We start from the raw sequence: 22,101 nt of genomic DNA on the forward strand, positions 1-22,101 counted from the left end.
AGAAAATTCTTGACCTCCTGGTGTTTTTCTGAGATGTCCTTGTTTACTGGGATCTTACACATACATATATTATATAACCCTAACACAGAGGAGTTAGGGTAAAGTCACAGGGTTCAGACAGCCTTGCCCTCCCACCCAACTGCACCAAAAACAAAGAATGGGCAGAGGGTCTTGAGGAATTGGAGAGCCTTGCTTGGAATCTCAACTGTACTAGGAGTGCTTACTGCTCTGTACCCATTAGGAAACTGAGGCAAGGTCACATGACCCATCAGCAGTCAAGACAGGGAATCTTTCCTGCCCTCTTCAAATGTTTGCAGAAAGGCTAACCTGGGCCAACTAATGCCTCGATTTTTTTCAAAAATTAACTCGGTATTGTATGTGTGATGGAGGTGGAGTAGTGCCACAGCTCTTGTAAGGAAGTCAAATGACAACTTTGTGGAGTCAGTACTCCACAACTTCCATTGTTACAATTCCTGGCTTCCAGGATTTGGACTCTCCTCCTCAGGGCTCCCCCACCCCCATTAATTACTTTACATGCCGATCCCAGCTTCCCCTTCCTCCTCTCCTCTCAGCTTCCCCTCCCCTTCTTCTCAGTGGAGGGGAGGCCTCCTGTGGATAGCAACCCGCCTTGGCTTATCAAGCTGCAGTAGGAATAGGTGCATCTTCTCCTACTGGGGGTAGACAAGGTATCCCAGTTAGGGGATAGGGTTCCAAAGGAGGGCAGCAGAGTCAGAGAGAGCCCCTGCACCAGTAGTTCAGAGACCCACATGAAGACGGAGCTCCATGTCAGTTGCATATGTGCAGGCAGCCTCGGTTCGTACCATGCCTGCAGTTCAGGCAGTTCAGTCTGTGATCCCCTGTGGGCCCCGGTTAGTTGACTCTGTAGGCTTTCTTGTGGAGTCCTTGACTTCTCTGGCCCCTTCAGTCCTTCCTCCCCTTCTTCCACAAGATTTCTCAAGCTCCGCCTAATGTTTGCTTGTGGGTCTCTGCTGCTGGGTGAAGCCTTTTAGAGGACTGTTATGCTAGCTAGGTTCCTGTCTACAAAGAATATCATTAACAGTGTCAGGGGTAGGCTCTTTCTCATGAGATGGGTCTCAGGATGGTTGAGTCACTACTGGTTGGCCATTCCCTCAATTTCTGCTCCGTCTTTATCCCTGCACATCTTGTAGGCAGGACAAATTTTGGGTTGAAAGTTTTGTGGGTGGGTTGGTGTCCCCATCCCTCCATTGGAAGTCTTACCTGGTTTACAGGAGGCAGCCTTATCAGGTTCCACAGCCCCTGTTGTTAGGAGTCTTAGCTAGGGCCATCCTCATAGATTCCTGGGAGTTTCCCTTGTCCCTATTTGAACATGTCTGGGAAAGCCACCTTCTTCCAAATGAGCCTGGAAACCTACTCAGTTTGGGGACCTGAGGGGTGTTGACTTACAGAAAAAGGGTGAAACCCAGAAGGAGCATGCTGCAGGGAGGGGTGGCCCATCCCGGAGCTGTTCACCACCTCCTCACACTTCGTCCCTCCTGTTCCCCTCCCCACCCCCATCCCATCCAGTTCCCCCCTCTATTCACCTCTGATGTCTATTTTATTGCCCCTTCTGAGTGAGATTCATCCATCCTCCCTTGATCCCTCCTTGTTACCTAGTTTCTTTGGGTCTGTGGATAATAGAGTGGTTATTCTGTACTTTATGGCTAATATCCACTTGTGAGTACATACAGTGTGTGTGTTTCTGGGTCTGAGTTACCTCTCTCAGGATGATATTTTTCTAGTTCCATCCATTTGCCTGCAAATTTCATAATATCCTCGTTCTTTTTGTTTGTTTGTTTTGTTTTGTTTTGTTTTTGTTTAGCCCTGGCCGTCCTGGAACTCACTCTGTAGACCAGGTTGGTCTTGAACTCAGATATCCACCTGCTTCTGCCTTCCAAGTGCTGGGATTAAAGGCGTGCGCCACCACTGGCTGGCTGACGTCCTCATTCTCCTCCCCCCACCCCCAAGGGAGATCGTGAACGCAAATTATGCAGTCGAGTTTCCCCGCATTTGGGGAAATCGCAGGGGTCAGCACATCCGGAGTGCAACAGATAAGCCTCAACCTGGGAAAACCACCTTCCTTCGTGATCATGGTATCTCCCCTGCCAGGTAAGTATGATGTCCTCATTCGTAATAGCTGAGTAGTATCCCATTGTGTAAATGAACTACATTTTCTTTATCCATTCTTCTGTTGAGGGACTTCTAGACTGTTTCCAGGAATGTTCAACATCCTTAGTCACCAAGGAAATGCAAATCAAAATGACTCTGAGCATCCTCAGTGTTTTTTTGGTTTGGTTTGGTTTGGTTTGGCTGTCCTGGAACTCACTCTGTAGACCAGGCTGGCCTTGAACTCAGAAATCCACCTGCCTCTGCCTCCCAAGTGCTGGGATTAAAGGCATGCGCCACCACTGCCCAGCCATCCTCAGTGTTTTAACCACTTAATTATTTTCCCCACCCTGACCCAGCCACCTAACCAATTTCCCACCAGTCTTTGCACTGGCCCCGCCTCTCTCAGAACTTCCCCTCCCCTCAGCAACCCTCCTTCCCCAGACTGGCCCCTCCACTCCTCCCCACAGCATGTTCCCAACCGGGTCCATTCTTTTCCTTTAAATCAACACCCCTCAGCCCCACCCCACCCAAAAAAAAAAAACAAAAAAAAAACCGAGCAGGCTGCCAGGACTCATCTGGTGGAAGGAAAGGTGGCTTTCCCAGAAGTGTTCAAATAGGTGGCCCCAGGAGTTGGGGCGGCGCCTTGGGAGGAGCAGGTCCAGGCTGACGAGCTTGTTGAGGCTGGCAGGGTGAGTGCCCGTGGGAGTTGCACAGACCAGAGCTCCAGGGCAGGGCATGAGTTCCAGGACCGCCCCGCGGCTGATGACGCTCCAGAGACACCTAGGCTGGCCGCAAGTAAGGAGTTGGCCTGTGCCTTCTGTGGTACTTAAGGAGACAGAGACGGAGGCATGGGTGGGAGCTTGGGAGCAAGGTTGTTCCTAGGAGAGCTGGGTTCTGGGACACCAAAGCCACTGACCCGCTGAAATGGAAGGGCTTATAAAAGGGAGAGGGATGGTGCCCAGGCAGGAGCAAAGGAGGGCACAGGTCAGCTTTGTTTAGTTTGTTTAGCTCTTGGCACCCCATCCTGCAACTCAGCAGTTCAGCCTGCCTTGGGGCAGTGGAGCTCTCTTGTTTGCTTTCCTCAGAACTGGATGAAGATACAGCTGGGCTTGTACGTACTGGCACCACACTGATCACGCGCTCTCTCTCTCTCTCCTCAGGCAGGCAACATGGCTACGGAGAGCAGTCCCCTGACTACTCACGTACTAGACACTGCCGCAGGGCTCCCTGCCCAAGGCCTCTGCCTCCGTCTGTCCCGCCTGGAGGCCCCCAGCCAGCAGTGGATGGAGCTGAGGACAAGGTAGGAGACGGTTTCTGGGCCGGGATCCGTAAGTACCAGCTCCAGCAACACAATGGCCTTCCCACCTGGGGAAGGTCTCAGGCAGTGGTTCTGAGGTGGAGAAGTAAGGCCAGGACAACACTGAGTAGGGAGGAATCTGTAACGACCACTGGGAGCTGGGAGGCAGGACTGACCATTGCCCTATTGATCCCTGAACCTTGTTTTCCTCATCTGAGATAACAGGGATGGTGACAAAATAGCTCTGTCACCACATGTGCATACCTGGGACAATGTTATGGAATGTCTGAGACAGCTTTGTTGGGTCCTTCTTGCCTGTCAGACTCAGCCCAATGGGCCTGCTGAGAGGGGGCCCACTTGCCTGTCAGACTCAACCCAAAGAACCTGCTTCGAAGGGAGACAACTAGAGAGGCCTGTTAGAAAATAAAGACTACAATCACCTTGTGCCTGACTGACAGCCAAACACTTATTTCTCCTTTCTATCCTTAATAGCTGTGAACTTGTAATTAGCCTCCTCTACTGAGAGAGGTTGAGATATTAGGACTGTGGTAAAACCCAAGACTCTACTCTGGTCCAGTATTGGGCCTTTTGACCTCAGTGAGCCAGGTTCTGGCCCTGGCCATGCCCCTGGTGCATGCTTTGTTGGAGGCCTGTTTCAGGTTTAGCCAGCCAACGCTGGTGGGTTTGTGGCCCTGAGAGCAGGTTCTATTTAAGGGAGACAGGCTCACACATCTCCTCCCTCTGAGAACAGGACATGGCTTGCCCCTCCTAGCTCAGTCCTTCACAAACCTGGGGAGGTTTTATCTTTTGATTCTCTGCTTTATGATTTCCTAAGTAGGCAGTGTGGTGCTATCTTTGGGGACTGTCCCCCTGCCCCATCTGTACTCCTTCTGTGAGACTGTGGGAGTCATCTGTAGATTGTGGCATGCGGATCAGAAAAACTAGGGAGGGTGGTTTCTCAGCTCTTTTCTCCACTTCGTCTCTTCACAGCTACACAAACCTGGATGGTAGATGTCCTGGGCTCCTGACACCAAGCCAGATAAAGCCAGGCACCTATAAGCTGTTCTTCGATACAGAGCGTTACTGGAAAGAGCGGGGTCAAGAGAGCTTTTACCCATATGTAGAGGTGAGTGCCATAGGTGGGTGAAGCAGTTGGACCCTGATTCATTTTGACCACAACCAGGTCCTGCAGCCAGGCCTCCTCCAGACCAGGGACAGACTGGCCCCCACCTCTCCTAGGGTGGTAGCAAGTGAGTAAACTCACCTCTTTTGTGCTCTCAGAAGGTATCCAGGGACCTGAGGCACCATGATACTTCATGATGACACACTGAGCTGCCCCTGGATCAGGTGGGTGGGAGGGAGAGGCCAAGCTGAGGGTTTCTCATCTTCCTTTGTAGACAGATTCTCATCTGAGCCCAGACCCAGGAACACTGGGTGTGTTAGTAACTTCTGTAGCCCTGACGTAGCTTAAGGGCGAATTATTTATTTGGTCTCATTATTTCAGCCCGTGATTGCTTGGCTCCATTCACTCACTATGGCAGTGGGGACATATGAAAGAAAAGAGCTGTCACCTCATGGTGGACAAGCAGCAGAAAGGAACACAAGGAAAGACACAGTCACCTAGTATTCTACTCGGGGACCTTCCTCCAGCAGGACCCTCCTCCAAGTTTCAGTACCTACTAATGATGCCATCACATGGTGGATCCAGTTAATCCCAAAAGTTTAACCAGTTGATTCAATCAGACCAGAGCCCTCAGGATCAAATCACTTCTCCCCAGAGCCTACCAACTAGCATCTCTTGTAGGAGACACTATTCAAACGGTAACATAAGGTCTTCTCTAAAAAAGTATCTCCGCTTCTTATTTGCCATGGCACCTGACCTCCTGCTGTCTGGAAGCCCCAGGAGCTGTCGCAGGAAGGACTCACCATCTTCAGTGTCTTCATGTGCCTTCTCTGCTTCTCGCAGGTTGTTTTCACTATTACAAAGGAGAGCCAGAAGTTCCACGTGCCTCTGCTGCTGAGCCCATGGTCCTACACCACCTACCGGGGGAGTTAACTCGGTGTTACCTGAAGAAAGCCATCTATATGCCTGTTTCTTTCCAAGACTTAGCCACCCACACAAATCATGGGCTTTGTCCTCATCAAAGGACATGAAGTTGCTGCTTGCTGAAGAGATTCTAGCTGCTCTGGAGTTTTATAGTGGGAAGCTGTGACTTGGGTGTCAATAAAGAGAGTTCCAACACCTGCAAACCTAAACCTATCACTGGGACAGGGACAAGAAGCCAGAGCGTTGCTTCTGTCCCAAGAATCTTAGTTTCTGTTCCTGTTGCTTGGAGAAAACACTCTTGACAGAAGCAGTTTGAGAAAGGGTTTTATTCTGGATTAGTTCAAGTTACAGTTCTTCCTGGTAGAGAAGTCACAGTAAAGGAAGGCTAGGGGAGCTGGTCACATTGTGGCTACAGTCAAGAAGCAGAGAGCAATGCCAGGCAGTTGGTAGTACACGCCTTTAATCCCAGCACTTGGGAGACAAAGGCAGGCAGATCTCTGAGTCCAAGCCTGATCTACAGCTAGTGTACAGTATTTCAAGACAGCCAGGGCTGTACAGAGAAATCCTGTCTTGAAAAGCCAAAGAAAAAAGAGAGAGAGATAAAGAGAGAGAGGAGAGGAGAGAACAATGCACTGCTAGTACTCAACAGCTTTCTCTTTTATACAGTTCAGGATGCCCTGCCCAGGGGATGGTCCTTCCCAAAATTAATGTGTCTTTCCACATCTATGAACATCAGCTGGCACCCCACAGACATGCCCAGAGGCCCTTCTCTTAGATAATTCTAAATTCTGTCAAGTTGACAATGCTAACCATCACATCAGGTGATCGAGGAGGCCTCTGAGGAGAAGCCGCCGAGGTCACAGGTGGGCGTGCAGAGGTGGGCATGGTACAGATAGGGAGACAGGCTACCTGTGAGGTCCTTCAAAGAGCAGAGCAGGAAGTTCTCCACTGGCAATGAGTCTTAAGGTTTTACCTCAGTCCTATTATCTTAGCCGTTCTCTGTAGAGGAGGTTAATTACAAGTTCACAGCTATTCAGAATAGAGAGGAGAAATAAGTGCTTGGCTGTCCGTCAGGCACAAGGCGATTGGAGTCTTTATTTTCTACCAGGCCTCTCTAGTTGGCTCCCCTCTCAGCAGGCCCATTGTGGCTAAGTCTGACAGGAAAGTGACTCCCCTTGAAGCAAGCCCATTGGGCTAAGTCTGACAGGAAAGTGACTCCCCTCCCAAGGAAGCTGGGTTGCTGGTCAAGGCCAGGAAGAAGAGGCTGTTTAAGTTGTGAACCCCAGGAAAGTATAATCTGTAAGGCTGGACCAGGATGGCTAGAAAGAAAATGGCTGGAGTTACTGGAGCAGTCTTGCCACACCCACTCCAGTAGAGTCTACATGTCAAGCATGAAAACTTGGCCACAGTTTCAGAGAAGCTAGCCTCCTGGGATTCGTTGGTGTCCCCTAACTCAGATGTGTTCCAGATTGGTCTTTGCGATAGTCAATGGAGAGTTTTGCATGCTTTCTTTATTATTCAGGCATAGAGGTGCCCCCAAGAAATAGCCAAACTAAGATTAAACATTGTTTCCTGGCCCCCACAGTATTCCAGCCAATCCTAATCGTTGCTAAGCTGTTGCCAGCTTGGAATTTCACAAGGAAGCTAGTTAATCAGACAGATTGTTTCCAGAGTAAGCAATAGAGATGGGGCATTGGAAGTTTACTGTCAACAAAGTAAAATTAGAATTGCCTCCAGAGAAGGACAAAAAGATCAGGCATTATAGTTTATTGTCAACTAAGTAAAATTAAAATTCTCTTAGCAGTCATCATCAGCAGACTACTTTACATACTAGAGGGAAGCCAAAGGGCTTCCCTGCAAATTAGGAACCTGTCACTAGTGCTTATAGTTACAGCCAAAGCCATTCCCAAGAGCTGCAAGATTGGGACCTCCTGGTGTTTACCTCCGAAGAGCCCAGGGGATTAGCTTAGGGCCTGCAAGATGGCTCAGCGGGAAAGGGCACCAACTGCTCTTCCAAAGAAATCATTCTCACCTGGCTGTTAAGCTCTCACTGACTTTGATATAGCCACTGCCTGCCTGCCTGGTTTCTGTCAATTACCCTGCCTGTTTATTTTACTTCCTTTTGTGTTCAGTATGACTATAAGAGCCTAGAGTGTGTGTGTGTGTGTGTGTGTGTGTGTGTGTGTGTGTGTGTGTGTGTGTGTGCGCGCGCGCGCGCTGCGAGGCATTCAATTCTCTACCCTTCTGCAGCCCGCAGCACCCCCAGGACTCCGCCGGCCCGAGAGACCCCTGCCTGAGTTTTCTTTTCTTTTGTAATGACCATAAAGGTCTGATGCCTAATTTTGAGAATACGTACATTCAGATCCTGCGCTTCCTTACGTCGTGTCTGTCTGTCAATCAGCTGAATTTGTGCCCGCTTGTACCAGAACCTCATTTTCTCCACTGGTTAAGGGGCCAAGGCTGCCCGGCCCATGGTACAGTCTAGATTTGATTTGAAATCTGTTGGAACACATAGACTAAGGACAGAAGTAAAGTTAAGGAGTTTAGAAAAGATTTTTTATCTTGGATGCACATTGGAAACTGTTAGTCCTGATAGTTGGGAAGAGGAGTCCCAAAACCAGGGAAAATGGAGGAATCCCACCCTCTGGGATAAGCAATAGACAGGAAAAGTATGCTGTTGGTTGGCAGGAATACTTATCTGGAATCTGTCTGAGTGTTTGTTAGAGGAGCCAGGGAAATTTAGATTGGCTATATAAGGTTAATTGGGGGAACATCTGAAACCAGGGTATGGTTGTGTTGGGGAGAACATAATTTGAGAGGTTTTGTTACATCAGAATAGTCTTTTCTGGGGTGTTCAAATGGGCTCTGAAACAGATATTTTAGGAACACAGGGTATTTTAGGAACATAGGCTCTTGGCAAACTGTGAGAGGGAGGGTCTGTAACAGGTTTGGGGGGGCTTGGTGTGGAGAGGTTGAGAGAATTTGACTTTGGTTCCCAAAGGAGGACTTGGCTGGTCACGGGGACAAGTGGGCTGTAATGGAGGTGAGACACTGTCAGCTGAGGACTCAGGGAGGCATGGCATCTAACAGAGGGCTTTGAAGAGAGGCAAAATAAAGAAGTGTGAGGCCCTGCAGGAAGGGTCAGTGAGGGTGAAGAGAGAGAGCTTGTTGAATGACCCCGACAAGAATTTATTTGGAAATAGGATTCTGAAAGCATGCCAGCCTTTTCCGCCTCCTCCTATAGCTAACACACTTCCTCCCAGGGAGCTCTTTGAAAGACAGGGCACCAAGTTCACAGTTAGCAACAGAGGCATTTCTCCCTTGGAAACCTCCGATACATGGCTCTAACGAGTACTTTCTCATGTTTCCTTAATAAATCTATGTTAAAAACAATTATCAAAACAGATTTTCAGTATTTTATATAGAGAGTTTCTATAAAGTAGGGTTTAGGTTACTGAGCCCGAACAATGAACAAAGCTCAACCTATACTAAAGCCTGAAAGCATTAAATACAGACTAATTCAGCCCAATGGTGGTGGTGTTCACCTTTAATCCCAGCACTTGGGAGGCAGAGGCGGGTGGATCTCTATGAGTTCTAGGGCAGCCTAGTCTACAGAGTGAGTTCCATGACAGCTAGGGCTATACAGAGAAACCCTGTCTCAAATGCCACCCCACCCCCAACCCCCACAAAATAAATCAAACAATAACCAAAAAAACTGAGTAATCCATAGCACAGAAACTAGTTTGGGCGCCTTTTTGTGAAACTCCATAGCTCAACATACTGAGAACATGGCTACTCACAGAACCGTAGCCAACCATTCCCGGGCAATGTAACATGACAGTCCCTATCATGTATGGAACTTGAGTATAATATTGACTTGAAATAAATTTGCCTTCCATTTCATTACCACTAAAATGAGTAGCTCTAAGGTGTATGACCCTGTGCAGAGAATTCCATTCCCAAAAGGTGTGATTTGAAGCTTAGCTTTGTGCTGTGTTTTCTTTTGGCACAGCCACTGCGGAGGGAATCTTGCACTCTGAGTCAGTAGACTGTCTTAGTTTCATTTTAACAGTGCACTATTATAAATGTGGTACCAGCTGGTCAGAACCGCGTGCCTGTAAGTGTACCCGAACTGTAACTGCCACAGGAAGCAATGCCTTGCATCAGAGACGAGCCATTTCATGATAATATGAAAGCGATAAACAACTGCCAGTGCAGTTTTAGGTGTGCTGGTTCCCAGAGAGGTTCTGTCAAGACTTGTTTCATGAACTTTTCCTACACCTACGCACCCCGGATGGGTTGCTGATGACAGACCAAAGTACAGTTCCACACAAGTTCAACTTGGCAATCCAGGGAGTTTACTAGGACTACCAACAGGGCATGAGTGAGGAGTTATAAGAGTATGGGTGGCTCAAACAGCTGTTTGACCAACAAGGCACTGCCCAGCATGGATCCTGACATCCCCAGAGCTCAATAGATGGAGTTCTCCCTCTGGTTACTCTTCCATGATCTAGGCATTCTGCATAAGAATGGCACAGACCATATGCAATTAGGACAGTTACAACAGCTGTCAGGGAAGTATAGGAAGGAGTAGCTGAGATCTCAGGTGAGGGTTTCAGGACCCCCAACCCTTTCCCTTCTATGAGGGAATGTCAACAAGACCAACCTTGAGGATCATTCATGACTAGTCATAGCTGCTTCCCATGAAGGTGGTAATGGCCACTAGGTCCAGAAGACAGCCTTCTAAGAGACAACCTGTAGAATGAATATTTCTATGAACAAAGCCAGTTTAGTCCCAACTTATTAACAGCATAGAGAAACTTATAGAGACTTGGTTCATATCCTCAGTATTTTAATGATGTTAGAATTTCCACAAGAGGCTGGGCATAGTGGTGCATGCCTTTGATCTCAGCACTCAGGAGGCAGAGGTAGGAGGATCTCTGAAAGTTTGAAGCCAGCTGGTCTACAAAGCAAGTTCTGGGACAGCTAGGACTTCATAGAGAGACCCCATCTCAAAACAAATTTCCACAAGAGTTTTCAGTGCAACATGGTTTTCATTCAGGCAAATCAAATACATAAATAAATGTTAGAAAACTAATCAGAATGTGTGCAGATTACTACAATGAATTCTATAATTTAACAAATATAGCATATTTACACATTTGCAAAAATTATAATCTGATACATCATAGACCAATATGAAGCACTTTGCTTTTACTTACAACCAGAGACAATTCAAAACCAGACATAGTGCTTAGACCTTTAGTCCCAGCACTTGGGAGACAGAGGCAGGCTTGGTCCACAATGTTAGTTCCAGGACAGCCAGAGCTGTTACACAAAGAACCTCTGTTTCAAAAAAAAAATTTTTATTTTTAAGCATAAAAATTTCAAACTGAGCCAGGCAGTGGTGGCGCATGCCTTTAATCCCAGCACTTGGGAGGCGGAGGTAGGCGGATTTCTGAGTTCAAGGCCAGCCTGGTCTACAGAGTGAGTTCCAGGACAGCCAGGGCTACACAGAGAAACCCTGTCTCAAAAAAACCAAAAAACCAAAACAAAAAACCAACCAACCAAACAAACAAAAAAACAAAAACAAAACTTAGAACTGGGTCTGGGGAGATTGCTCAGTGGCTAAAAGCACTTACTGCTCTATCACGAGGATCAGAGTTTGGGTCTTATCACCCACACTGAGTGGCTCACAACCACCTGAAACTCCAACTCCAAGGGATCAACTACCTTCTTATGGTCTCTGTAGGCAGGAGCATGTGTGTGTGTGTGTGTGTTTGCTCACACAGACATTCACAAAAATACAGACACACACACACACACAAAAATAAAAACTAAAAACAACTAAAATCTAAACTTAGATCCCAAATATATCTGCCTTGTTTCTGATCTGCTGATGCTCAGGAAACAAATCTAACCCACAACAGAAAGTCCAGATGCTCCCAGAATGAGTAAGGGTGGATGGCAGGGAGCTGATGGATACCCAGCCCAGGTTCTGCCCGAATAGGAATGTATAGAGGCAAAAGCATATGCTGATGATAGGGACTCAAGAGACAAAGCCACTGATGCTGCAGAAAGCTGTGGCAAAGGCCTTTCCTTAGGGAGAAGTGGTCAGATGTAGCCATGGAGGGATCTGCACAAAGATCCAAGAGACTGGAGATCTGTATAAGGACAGGAGCAAACTTGTAGTGGATTCTTTATAAAGACAGGGTAGTGGGTTAGGTGATTGGTTTGCCCGGTTTTGTGGTTTGCCTGAGTTGTAGTGTTGCTGTTCCTGATTACTTCCATGTCTGTGAAATAAGAGCTGAGGTACTGAGACTAAGAGGAGACAGAGAGTATGACAGAAGCCACTGTTAGGTAGTTTCCTAGCTACACTTCACCTAGTGGTATGAATTCAGCCTGTGTAGGGGCCTTTTCACAACACATGTGTTCTAGTTAGCTTTCTATTACTGTTCTAAAACACAATGGCCAGAATGATGTAAGCCTCTTTGGCTTACACTTCTACATCATAGCCACAATCACTGAGGCAAGAACTGAAGTAGAGGCCATGGAGCGGTATCAGAAGAAATAAAGGGCAAGACCACAGAGAGGAGACAAGTGACAAGTGTTCAGGGTATGAGGTTGCTACAATGAGACAGGAGGATAAACGGGCAAGCAGCATGGAGAGTCTCAAACGTTTATCCCAGGCTAACCCTCAGAGCAGTGTTGGCCAGCCTATGCTGCTGAGCATCTAAGGAATGCAAGGGGAATACTGCAAACTGGATACCATAAAGGGAGGCCAAGGAGCCACCTGTTCCACATGGAATCCCAGTGGCATAAAGAGATAGAAGCTGAGCCAGAGAGTCTTGAAAAGAGCAGTTCTGTGACAGAATTTTCTGGGGGAAGGAGGAGGAAGTCTCAAAACAGTGTCCAGGCCACGCCCCTGGAGATGCCACTTGCAGAAGTCAGTTCTCTTTTTCCATCATGTGAGTTCTGAAGATCAAACTCAAGTTGCCATGATTGGCCTCAAGCCTCCTTATTCAATAAGCCATCTATGTAACCCTCAGAGCCAGAACTTAAAGATGACCCAAGGTGAGCACCACTGCACTTAGAGGCCGATCTGCTCTCCCACTGACTGTGGTGACTTAGAGGCCAATCTGCTCTCCCACTGATTGTGGTGACAGATGCTGCACTGCACAACCATTCCCACATTCGTAGACTTATGCACACAGGTTCAATCACTATAGATTAGTTTCATGCTAACAAAGGAGGTTAGAGAATACTCATTATAGGCAAGAGTCTAAGAAGGCAAGAACTCCAAACATTGGAACAGTATTTGAAAGGGAGCAAGGCTCTGGGGGTTATGTCAGGCAGAGAATACGCAAGGCTAAGTATAATCAAAGAAAGGGTGGGGTAATGAAGGCACCATGATGCCCTGCTCAGACATGGGATAGTGAGGCCCACTCTGACAGTGGGTAGAAGGAGAATTCTGCTTTGCAGGATTCTGAGCAGATCTGCGACCAGTACCATGTAGGAAAGGCCATCAAGCCACCAGGTGGCAGCAGAGGATAGGAGAGAAAGGCAACTGTTCTCAGGCCATCCAACCTCACCTGGACACTGCCTCCGAACTTCAGACCTCCTGTGGCTCTGCGTCCTCCACCCTAGGAGACCCCTACCCCTCTGACCTCACGTCCCCAGGCTCCTCTCCCGCCTGCAGTCGTAGGGTGGATTCAGCCTGAGCTCAGACCAGAACAGACAGCTCATTAAGCAGAAGTAGGGGTCCCAACCGCAAAGACCTAGAGCCATCCCAGAAGCTGTCAGAGCATCGAGGATGCATGAGCTTTGATGCTCCTCCTTGTTAAGAAGCACTAGGTTTACCCAGATGGGGATTTATTTCACTTACTCCAACATGTTTGCCAGCTGCCCCCTTATGATCCACTCAAGTTTGGCACTTCTTGGCACCTGGTGGAGCACAGTGACATGCCTGGCCCAGTTGTCCTGCCAGGTCCTGAGAGGTATGCCCCGCCCCTGGGCAAGGTGCCACCTTCTACAGCATAAAAGCCTGGTATCCCCCAAGCAGTTCTTGTGACTGTCATCATGAAAGGGAGCAGCGTTCTTCTGCTGGTGGCTCTAACCCTGCTCTGCATCTGTGGTAAGTGTGGGACTTGTTTCTAGCACTTCCGGTAGGTAAGGGGCCCCAAGAGACTGAAATCCTGGGATCAGGTGGACAATGCCTACCTGTGTCACAGACCCCATCCCCAAAGTGCAGGGAATCTGTTGATGCCAGTCCTACCCCAACCCACCCTGACCTAACACTAACCAACCACCAAGGCCAATGCCGCCCACCCTGGCACAAGCCTCTGGATCCAGTTAGTCCGAGGGGAAGAAATCCCCCTTTTCTTGCCTGGTAAGGTCAGGAAGTCGGAGGGGAAACCACAGCAGCTCCCACTAGTGGTGATGGGGAGGGGATCTGCAGTTTGTCCTGGGAGTGATAGGAAGACGAAGGACAGGAGATCAAGTCCCTCCCTTGGCACTGTACCCCCTTTGCAACCCAGGGCTGACTAGAGCAGAGGATGACAATGAGTTTTTCATGGAATTCCTGCAAACACTCCTGGTGGGAACCCCGGAAGAACTCTTTGAAGGGCCCCTGGGCAAGTACAAAGTCAATGACAAGGCCAAGTCCGCAATGATAGACCTCAAGTCCTGCATCGATGAACTGAAGCCTGTGCATAAGGAGCAACTGGTCAAGCTGCTGGTAATCGGGCTGGGACTCCCACCCCCAAACGTCTGCAGCTCTTCCAAGACCCACCCATGCATGGTGTCTGGTCACCAGTGCTTCCCGATCCTTAGATCTCCATCAGCAAGCAGAGATGGAGACCTCACAGAGAAGTTTCCAAAGTCTCTTAGAACTGCTTCCCCCACCCCCAAAGGAACTACATCCTGCCTAAGCAGTACATGTGCACACAACCTTTCCCCAGGGTGCTAGGAGGAGTGGACCACAGTGCCCAGGAGCCTGCCTACTCCACTGGTGTGCACAGTCCTGTCTACCCTCTGTGACTTGGGGCTCTGGTTGTTGGTTACCAGCCCTCCTGGTCCCCACACATTTCTCTTTCAGGTGCAAGTGCTAGATGATCAAGAGGACACATAAACAGGCCCGAAACACGGCTTGACTTCCATGAGTGACAGGACCAGTTGTACAGCAGCCATTGGATGTGCCAAGATCACTGCTTCTTAATGAATAAATTCACCCTCGAACTGTTAAATCAATAAAGCCTACTGCAGCCCGTGCCCTGGCTTCTTTCTCTCCCTGCAACACAGGGACACACTAAATACCCTATCAAGGGCACCCCAAGAGACACACCGAAAGATACAAACTCATATGCAGGGTCACTTTCCAGAAGCCATGTGTGAGAGGGGTCTCAGGACATCACATGAACACAGGGAGCTCTCTAAGAGGGATGGGGATGATGGAAGGGTCTAACACAGAAAGGCAGGCTGGCAGGGCTTATGCATAAAAAATAAGGCAAGAGCACAGCCAGCTGATATATAGGTTCTGGGAGCTTTGAAAACAACTTCTCTTCCCAAAATCACCCTGGGAAAGAGAGTCCAGCCTGAGCCAGAGCCCTAAGAGCCTTACTGAGGACAAGTAGGGAAACCCTGACTGCTCACAAGGACATCGGGGGTGGGGGGTGTCCTGAAAGGTGGGTTTGCCAGGAGGAAACTGAAAGGACCAGGAGCTCTAGAGAGCTGTAAGGAGAAAGCAACCTCTCTGGGTATGCTCACCACAATCAACCCAGTCTCCAACCCAAGAGACTGCACTCCAAGATACTCAACAGTCAGAAACCCCTGCCCCCAGTTTCCCCAAATCAGTGGTTTATATTGGGCCAAAGCCAAGGAGAAACCTGCAACCTTACTATGTCTACATTTGTCCCAGCCACCATGAAGAGTTAAAGAACCTGGAGAGTAAGGGGGTCCCTGGAGAAGTTGGGGGTGGTCTCTGGAAGAGGAGCTCCCAGGAGAGAGTAGGAGCTCCTTGGAGAGTTGGGGGCTCCTTGAAGAGGTGGGAGTTCCTGGAGGGCCATGTGGTCGCTGTCGATGTGCTTGGCTCCTAAAGGAGAGAGGGTGGGGGCTTCCTGGAGAGGGTCAGTTCCCCAAAAACAGGGTCTCTGGAAAGGGTAAGGTCTGAAGAGAGGCCTTGGGCAGAGGTCATTGTCTCCATCACACACACTAGGATCTAGAACTCCTTGTGGGACAGAGCCACATTCTAGAGCTCAGGGATAGGGACCCCTCCCCAGTTCTCAAAACTGGGGGAGAAAGGGAAGCTTTCTCTCCATGCTCCTTTTTAGGATATTGCCTGGCACAGACGCCAGGGGCACAGGCCACCGGTGAGGAGGCTGGGTCCTAAGCTGCTCTAAGCCCATTCCTGCACAGAGGAGGTGAGGCCTCCCAATTTGCTCTCCTCCCGCCCATGACACAGCTCAGCCAAGAAGCTCTGGACCCTTGCCAGCCAGCTCTTTGGAAAGTTGCACCCAGGGTTCTTTGACCAGCCCAGGCTCCTTCAGAGCCAAAAGGATAGCCAGTGCAGGGCCAGAGCAAGCAGCTCCTCTAGGCCTGTCCCAAAGGCATGACTCCTACCCTTATCTCGGAGCTGGATAGGGGTAAACTCACCACACCAAATGGGGAGCTCTCTTTGCTTGTAACTACTTGAGACTCCCATGTCTTCACGGGGGTAAAGCTTGGGTCTGCAAGATGCAGTATCAGCAGTACCAGGGATGGGAACATGAGGGCCAGGAATGAGATGCAACAGGGAGGGCATCCCAGCACCTGGTCACCCTCTTGTCCATGGACAGAGCCAGCCATGGCAGAGGAGGTATGGGTGGGCACCTGGCGGCCCCATCGCCCCCGGGGGCCCATCATGGCCCTCTACAGCAGTCCTGGACCCAAGTACCTGATTCCACCCACCACGGGTAAGATTGCCTAAGGTCTGGGGGCTTGTTGGGGACAGGGGAAGAAGCCAGGATTGGTATGGCCTGGGATGGATCTGGGCTTAATCCTTGACTCCCATCGGAGAGAAGGATGTCTGGATCCAGCAGCCCTGAGCCCGTGTGCCCACAGGCTTTGTGAAGCACACACCCACCAAACTTCGAGCACCGGCCTACAGCTTCCGTGGGGCCCCCATGCTCTTGGCGGAGAATTGCTCCCCAGGGCCCCGCTACAGTGTGAACCCCAAGATCCTGAGGACTGGCAAGGACCTTGGCCCTGCCTACTCCATCCTGGGGCGCTACCATACCAAGACCTTGCTGACCCCCGGCCCGGGTGAGTAGCCACTACCTTCTCCTCCAGGCCCTAATACGCATGTCCAGCTATGTGAAGGCCAGATGGCCTCATTTCTCCTGCTTCTGGGAACAGACACTGTCAGGCCTGAACAGCAGAGCCTGAAGCCCACCAACCCTACTCTACCTGGAGTCCAGATCTCACGCTCACTGCTTGAAAACAGCCCTGGAGCCTGTATTTCTACTGTGGACATCCCTGACCAAATCTGTTCAACCACAATGTTGGGGTCTAGAAGCCTTGTGCCTTAACTGTTGGGACATCCTTCATGGGCACCCAAGTGCTGGGGGGTTGGGATGAGAAGCCCCCAGATGCTTGTTGTTTCTGCACACCTTCCCTCCTCTCCAGGTGATTACTTTCCAGAGAAATCTACCAAGCATGTGTTCGACTCAGCACCCAGCCATTCCATTTCTGCCCGCACTAAGACCTTCCGAGTAGACAGTACTCCAGGTCTGCCGCAGCCCAGTCAACTAACTGATGGAATGGAGTTGGGGTCATGGCAGGGGTGGAGGAAGGCTAGCCCAACATAGAACTTCCAAAGGAAGAGGGTATCCCAGAGAGGAGGTAGTGGGCCTGTCCCAGCCTGAGGCTCCCATCACCCACAGGCCCTGCCGCATACATGTTGCCTGTGGTGATGGGGCCCCACACGGTGGGCAAGGTCTCCCAGCCCTCCTTCTCCATCAAGGGCCGCAGCAAGCTGGGCAGCTTCAGCGACGACCTGCACAAGGCAAGGGTCACCCCAGCTGAGTACAAAGCCTGGCCCCAATGACCTGTCTGACCCTCTTCCCCAAGACCCACAAATCCCTGGCCAACAACTGCCCTGTTGAAGCTCTTGGGTTCCCTTCACCTCTGGGTGCCTTCCACACGCTCAGGCTACAAACAGTAGTGGGGAGGGGCCAGGAGGGAACAAGCTAAGGCATTTGTAGGGTACTGCCTGGAGAGCAATGGGGAAGAAAGAGCCTTGAGATACTTGGGGAAGGAATGTCTGCCTGTATTAACAGTTAGTGCAAAGCCCTTGGAATGGGCACATAACGCCCAGTAGTACTACAGGAGTATGTTGACCTCACCAGCCCCTGGCCTCTGCCCTCAAGACCAAGAGGATAGTGTCCCAACGGGGAAAGGGGCCTTTCACATATATACCCCATAAGGTACGGACACAAGATTGGCACACTAGGAATGCCACTTCACTGAGGCTGAAATTGATAGTAACACCCTGCCTCATAAACAGAAGAGTGTTGTTCCTATAGCTGACAGGCATCTTAAGAAGGCCTTTGGTGAATCAAGGTTCCAAACTTAACCCTGTCCTCTTGGGACCTTGTGTCCTGGGAAAGCCAAACCTGTCTGAGCCCTCTTCATCCTCCAGACTCCGGGTCCTGCAGCATACCGTCAGACTGAGGTTCAAGTGACCAAGTTCAAGGCTCCACAGTACACCATGGCTGCCCGGGTGGAGGCCCCAGGGGATAAGACTCTGAAGCCAGGACCAGGAGCCCACAGCCCTGAGAAGGTCCAGGAACTAGAGGGGTCAGATAGGGGTCAGGGGAAATGATCCTGTATGTATAGGGAAGGTCTACACTCTGCAAGTGTGTATGTGTGTGTGTGGGGGGGGGGGTGTTGGGGAGGTTGGGATGCACCCTTAGGATTGTGTGCATTTGCAGTTGTGACTCTGATGGCAACCTTTCAGTTACAGAAAGCCTGAGCTGTAGCCTCATCCCCAGGGGATTAGCTGTCCCCAGTTAACAGGGTTACTGTAAGCTTGGCCATTACACTGGCAACCTTGGGCACAAGTTCAGGAGGGACTGGGCCCCTCACTCCAGCCCCAGGCCCAGAAAGCTCCTCACAGTCCTCCTCCTCCTCCTAGGTGACCTTGAATAAGCCCTGTGCTCCGAACGTCACCTTTGGCATCAAGCATTCTGACTACATGACACCCTTGGTTGTCGATGTGGAATAGCCCCTGCTCTCCATAACTACGATCCTACACAAATGTGCTAGGCTGGCAATGGATTGGGCGCATCACCAACAGGGTCTGCTGCCAGCCTGGCCCTGCACCACAGAGCACATTAGTTTGGACAGTTTTGACAAGTTATTTTTTTCTATGCTATCTCTTGTTTGTTAATCTTGTTTCTTGCCATGTCCAAATTATTAAATAAACCACAGATTGCATTTGCAAGGGTTTATCTTGGGAAAAGGACAAAGCCTGTTCAGACAGGCCCTGTCTCGACCTCCTAGCCTAGAGGTCCTACAGAGAAATTAGAAGGGCTGGGAGGCTCAAAGTTCCACCTGATATCTGAGCTTCCCTTCACAAGTTCTCTCTACACCCAGGCTACCTCTGCAAGCCAGGAATCTAGAACAGCTCCAAAATGGGGTACAACAAAAGTGATGACTGATACCGCGCGCACGCGCGCGTGTGTGTGTGTGTGTGTGTGTATGCCACACACACTTTGCGTGATGGTGGTATCTGAGGCGTAAACTTCAATGAAAGTCAGTCTCCTGCCTCCGCATTGTCACCTGGCACCCCAAACTTAGAGGTGGCCCAGATATGTCCTCATACTAGTGTGCTAGGAACTCAACAAGATATCATTTTCTTACAGTTAGCAAGAGAAAATTCGGACATTGCTTTCTGACCTTCACCAATGTTTCCAACTATCCTAGTTTAATGTTTTAAGTACTAGAGAGTAATTGAAAGGTTTCTCTCACTCTAGGACATTAGCTGAAAGTGTTAGGTCGGGATTCCCCTCTGCCTGCCTCCAGCAAGAACCAGAGAATTAACATAAGAATACCTCAACAGAGAAGGCTCCACCCCTCTTCCTCTGGTTTCATACCTAGCTACCACACCCTACTGACTTGTGTGTGGGGGTCGCTTGCCTACGTGACTTCAGTCTAGCACTAAGACTGGGGGAAGAAGGACTTGGACTCACATGCAGAACTAGCACTAGAACTTAGATGGGCTAGGACTCAGATTCATGTATCTCTCGCAGTCCCCCGGGCCCAGAGCACTTGGGCCTGGGGGATGCAGCACCAGTTCAGAGGAGATAGCTGCTGCTTTAGACCCAGTATGTTTCAGATAGCCTCAGAGGTACCTCAACTGTTGAGCTGCCAGATTTTTTATTTCTCTTTTGCAATGATTGTAAAAGCCTCATGCCATTTTTAAAGAAATACACTCAGACCTTACACACTGGTGTCTAGTCTGTTTGTCAAAAGCCGAATCCCGTGTCCACCTGGCCAGAATCCCTAGTCCCGCGGAACAAGGGACCCCACAAGAAATCCCGGTCCGCAGCATGTGTGTACTGGGAAAAAGCTCCAGATGTGCAAGGTTTTGCAACCACTTCACAACAGCTCATGTCGGTACGGGCCTCCAGGCTCTCAATGGGGATACAACTCCAGCCTACCTGCCAGGAAGGCCTGGGCACAGCCAAACACAGCCATATCCACTGAGCTTCCTCAAGATCTGACCACCTGAGCAATAGAAGGATGCAATCTCTTTACTGCTAATAAGTACAGAGCACAGGGGAGCTTGTTTCCATCCGAGGCCAGTAGGAAGATGTGTGCAAGAAAGCTGGCACCTCAGCTGGGCCTGAGGACAGTGGCTGCAGAGGTTCTCAGGGTCTCAGGTCCAGCTTCAGGAAGCAGGGATGCAGTATGACCTCGACTTTGCAGCAGGTCAGTGCAAAACAAGTGGTCTTACCCAACACGCCTGGTGGGGGCCTTTACTTGCACAGCCTGTGTGTCCTAGTCAACTTGCCCTTAGTCCCCCAGCCCTTAGGAGGTAATGCTTTCACCACCCTACCCTCAGGCTGGCAGAGCAGGGCCACACAGAAGGAAGCTGGTGGGTCTGTGGCTGTCCTGCCCAAAGCCAGGGAGATAAGGCATCTCTGGAAGATGAACAAGGGTACACTTCAGTGCCCAAGGCCAGCCACAGATTAGGGTTGGCTCAAAATGACTCAAAATCCTGGGAAATGAGGCTAAGGAATGCACTGACTCCAAGTCTTTATTTATTACCAAAACCTTGAACTACAGGCTGGACCTGGTCACTTACACTCACAGGCCCTCACACTGGGCACCCACTCATCTTACAGCTTGCCGGTGTTCAGGACCCACCCAAGCACGAGAGGAAGTGCCACGGATAAGGCCTGAGTTGGTCTGACCCAGTGGCTGTGGAGCTGGTATCCCTCTTCACATGACGCGAGTCATGCAAGGAAGAACAATACCTGAATGTGACAGGAGCTACAACCCTGATTCTCAAAGGAGAACTACAAACAGCCACGGAGACGTCGGGCAAGGTGGAGACCCGAGGGGAAAACTAGCCATGTTTGGGGTTGCGGTAGGAATGGGGTGGCAAGGACAATGGTCTAGAGGAAGTTTCCCCCCAAAGCAGAAAGTTAGATCTGGTTTGCACCAGCAAGATTAGAAGGCACTGGCTGTTCCAAGTACCTTAGGAAGCCAGGTGTGGATGCACACACCTGTAAAGCCATCATTCAGGAGCCTAAGTCCAGAGGATCATCATCTGGAGACCAGCCTAGGCCACACTGTTCAAGAGCAGCCTGGGATGCATGGCAAGCCACTGTCTCACAGAAACAAAACAGCAAAGTGCCCTAGGGTCTAGCAACACTTCCCTAGAAAGTAGAAGTTGGCAGTTCACGGTTCCAGGGAGTCAAAGCTGAAGCCTGAGCATGCTTGCTGTGGGTCTAGATGGAAGAATGATGGCAGGCAGCTATTACCCTGCTTGGTTACAAGCAGAGGCCAAGGCCAAAGCCCTGGTCCACAGACACTGGCAGACAAGACAAGAACGAAGTGCCTACAAAGGGAGACCTCAGAGTGAGGGACAAGCTAGAAGAGCCCAGCTGGAAGGGCAAACAGCAAAGCCACGGAGAAGCAGTGTGGAGTGAGCTGTACCTTGGGGGTTGAGGGAGAGGAGGCAAAACAAAGGATGGGCCCTCCTCCCCCAGAAGGTTTGGGGCTCAGGCAGACACAATGCAATGGCCAACTAAACCTAAGGTCAGTGTGCTCAGAGAAAAGGAAGAAGGGGATGGGAACCTAGTGCTACAGCAAGGCATGGCTAACGGCATGGAGAGGCCAGGGTATGGCAAAATCTGCCTTAACTTAGAACTCAGAGGGAGTGGGTTATGGGCAGATGAGCCTCATGGTATAGCCTCATGGGTAGAGAGTGTGAGCCAGTGTAGGGAGAGGGAGAGACGAGAACACAAGCATAGGGCATGGAACTTCACAGCTCATTTCTTAATGATATTTTATACGAAAACAAAAAAGTGCTAGGTCCTCATAAACTGCTGGCCCTGTCAGCCCCACAGGTTAGTTTGTGTGC

The 22,101-nt window shown here is 50.0% G+C and overlaps 3 protein-coding genes, 1 long non-coding RNA gene and 1 other non-coding gene across 9 annotated transcripts; 3 read left to right on the plus strand and 2 right to left on the minus strand.

Moving 5' to 3' along the window:
- Window positions 1-1,974: 1,974 nt before the first annotated feature.
- Window positions 1,975-2,135, minus strand: LOC116104419. The gene has a single exon (XR_004123909.1). It is a non-coding gene; the product is annotated as a U1 spliceosomal RNA (small nuclear RNA).
- LOC116103191 (5-hydroxyisourate hydrolase) lies at window positions 2,025-5,674 on the plus strand. Of its 5 annotated transcripts, none has more exons than XM_031388751.1 (4): window positions 2,025-2,127; window positions 3,288-3,427; window positions 4,415-4,550; window positions 5,391-5,674. In XM_031388751.1, the coding sequence occupies exons 2-4, from the start codon at window positions 3,297-3,299 to the stop codon at window positions 5,478-5,480; spliced, it is 357 nt and encodes a 118-aa protein (XP_031244611.1). In that variant the 5' UTR covers window positions 2,025-2,127; window positions 3,288-3,296; the 3' UTR covers window positions 5,481-5,674. The 5 variants fall into 5 exon arrangements, with proteins under 5 accessions (XP_031244611.1, XP_031244610.1, XP_031244613.1 ...); XM_031388750.1 differs by lacking the exon at window positions 2,025-2,127 and adding an exon at window positions 2,796-2,922; XM_031388753.1 differs by lacking the exon at window positions 2,025-2,127 and adding an exon at window positions 2,955-2,979.
- On the minus strand, window positions 4,877-16,506 carry LOC116103193. Its single transcript, XR_004123429.1, has 3 exons — window positions 15,410-16,506; window positions 5,351-5,464; window positions 4,877-4,956 (listed from the first exon to the last, which is right to left on the minus strand). It is a non-coding gene; the product is annotated as an uncharacterized LOC116103193 (long non-coding RNA).
- On the plus strand, window positions 13,544-14,739 carry Scgb1c1 (secretoglobin family 1C member 1). The gene is made up of 3 exons (XM_031388754.1): window positions 13,544-13,605; window positions 14,009-14,208; window positions 14,569-14,739. Exons 1-3 carry the CDS (start codon window positions 13,551-13,553, stop codon window positions 14,599-14,601), a joined length of 288 nt encoding a protein of 95 aa, XP_031244614.1. The 5' UTR covers window positions 13,544-13,550; the 3' UTR covers window positions 14,602-14,739.
- On the plus strand, window positions 15,710-18,944 carry Odf3 (outer dense fiber of sperm tails 3). The gene is made up of 7 exons (XM_031388748.1): window positions 15,710-15,889; window positions 16,304-16,420; window positions 16,569-16,769; window positions 17,133-17,234; window positions 17,390-17,511; window positions 18,148-18,288; window positions 18,643-18,944. The coding sequence occupies exons 2-7, from the start codon at window positions 16,312-16,314 to the stop codon at window positions 18,730-18,732; spliced, it is 765 nt and encodes a 254-aa protein (XP_031244608.1). The 5' UTR covers window positions 15,710-15,889; window positions 16,304-16,311; the 3' UTR covers window positions 18,733-18,944.
- The last annotated feature ends 3,157 nt before the right edge of the window (window positions 18,945-22,101 follow it).

The sequence above is a fragment of the Mastomys coucha genome, unplaced genomic scaffold, assembly GCF_008632895.1.
Source record: "Mastomys coucha isolate ucsf_1 unplaced genomic scaffold, UCSF_Mcou_1 pScaffold21, whole genome shotgun sequence".
NCBI lineage: Eukaryota > Metazoa > Chordata > Mammalia > Rodentia > Muridae > Mastomys > Mastomys coucha.

What these genes read in the sequence shown, in the direction of transcription:
- LOC116103191 (XM_031388750.1), top strand. Translation starts at nt 2,863, where the DNA reads ATGAGTTCCAGGACCGCCCCGCGGCTGATGACGCTCCAGAGACACCTA. An exon ending in GACACCTAGGCTGGCCGCAA is followed by an intron (nt 2,923 to 3,287) that starts GTAAGGAGTTGG and finishes CTCTCTCCTCAG; the next exon opens with GCAGGCAACATGGCTACGGA. An exon ending in TGGATGGAGCTGAGGACAAG is followed by an intron (nt 3,428 to 4,414) that starts GTAGGAGACGGT and finishes GTCTCTTCACAG; the next exon opens with CTACACAAACCTGGATGGTA.
- Scgb1c1 (XM_031388754.1), top strand. Translation starts at nt 13,551, where the DNA reads ATGAAAGGGAGCAGCGTTCTTCTGCTGGTGGCTCTAACCCTGCTCTGC. An exon ending in AACCCTGCTCTGCATCTGTG is followed by an intron (nt 13,606 to 14,008) that starts GTAAGTGTGGGA and finishes TTTGCAACCCAG; the next exon opens with GGCTGACTAGAGCAGAGGAT. An exon ending in AGCAACTGGTCAAGCTGCTG is followed by an intron (nt 14,209 to 14,568) that starts GTAATCGGGCTG and finishes TTTCTCTTTCAG; the next exon opens with GTGCAAGTGCTAGATGATCA.
- Odf3 (XM_031388748.1), top strand. Translation starts at nt 16,312, where the DNA reads ATGGCAGAGGAGGTATGGGTGGGCACCTGGCGGCCCCATCGCCCCCGG. An exon ending in CTTGCTGACCCCCGGCCCGG is followed by an intron (nt 16,770 to 17,132) that starts GTGAGTAGCCAC and finishes CCTCCTCTCCAG; the next exon opens with GTGATTACTTTCCAGAGAAA. An exon ending in GAGCCCACAGCCCTGAGAAG is followed by an intron (nt 18,289 to 18,642) that starts GTCCAGGAACTA and finishes TCCTCCTCCTAG; the next exon opens with GTGACCTTGAATAAGCCCTG.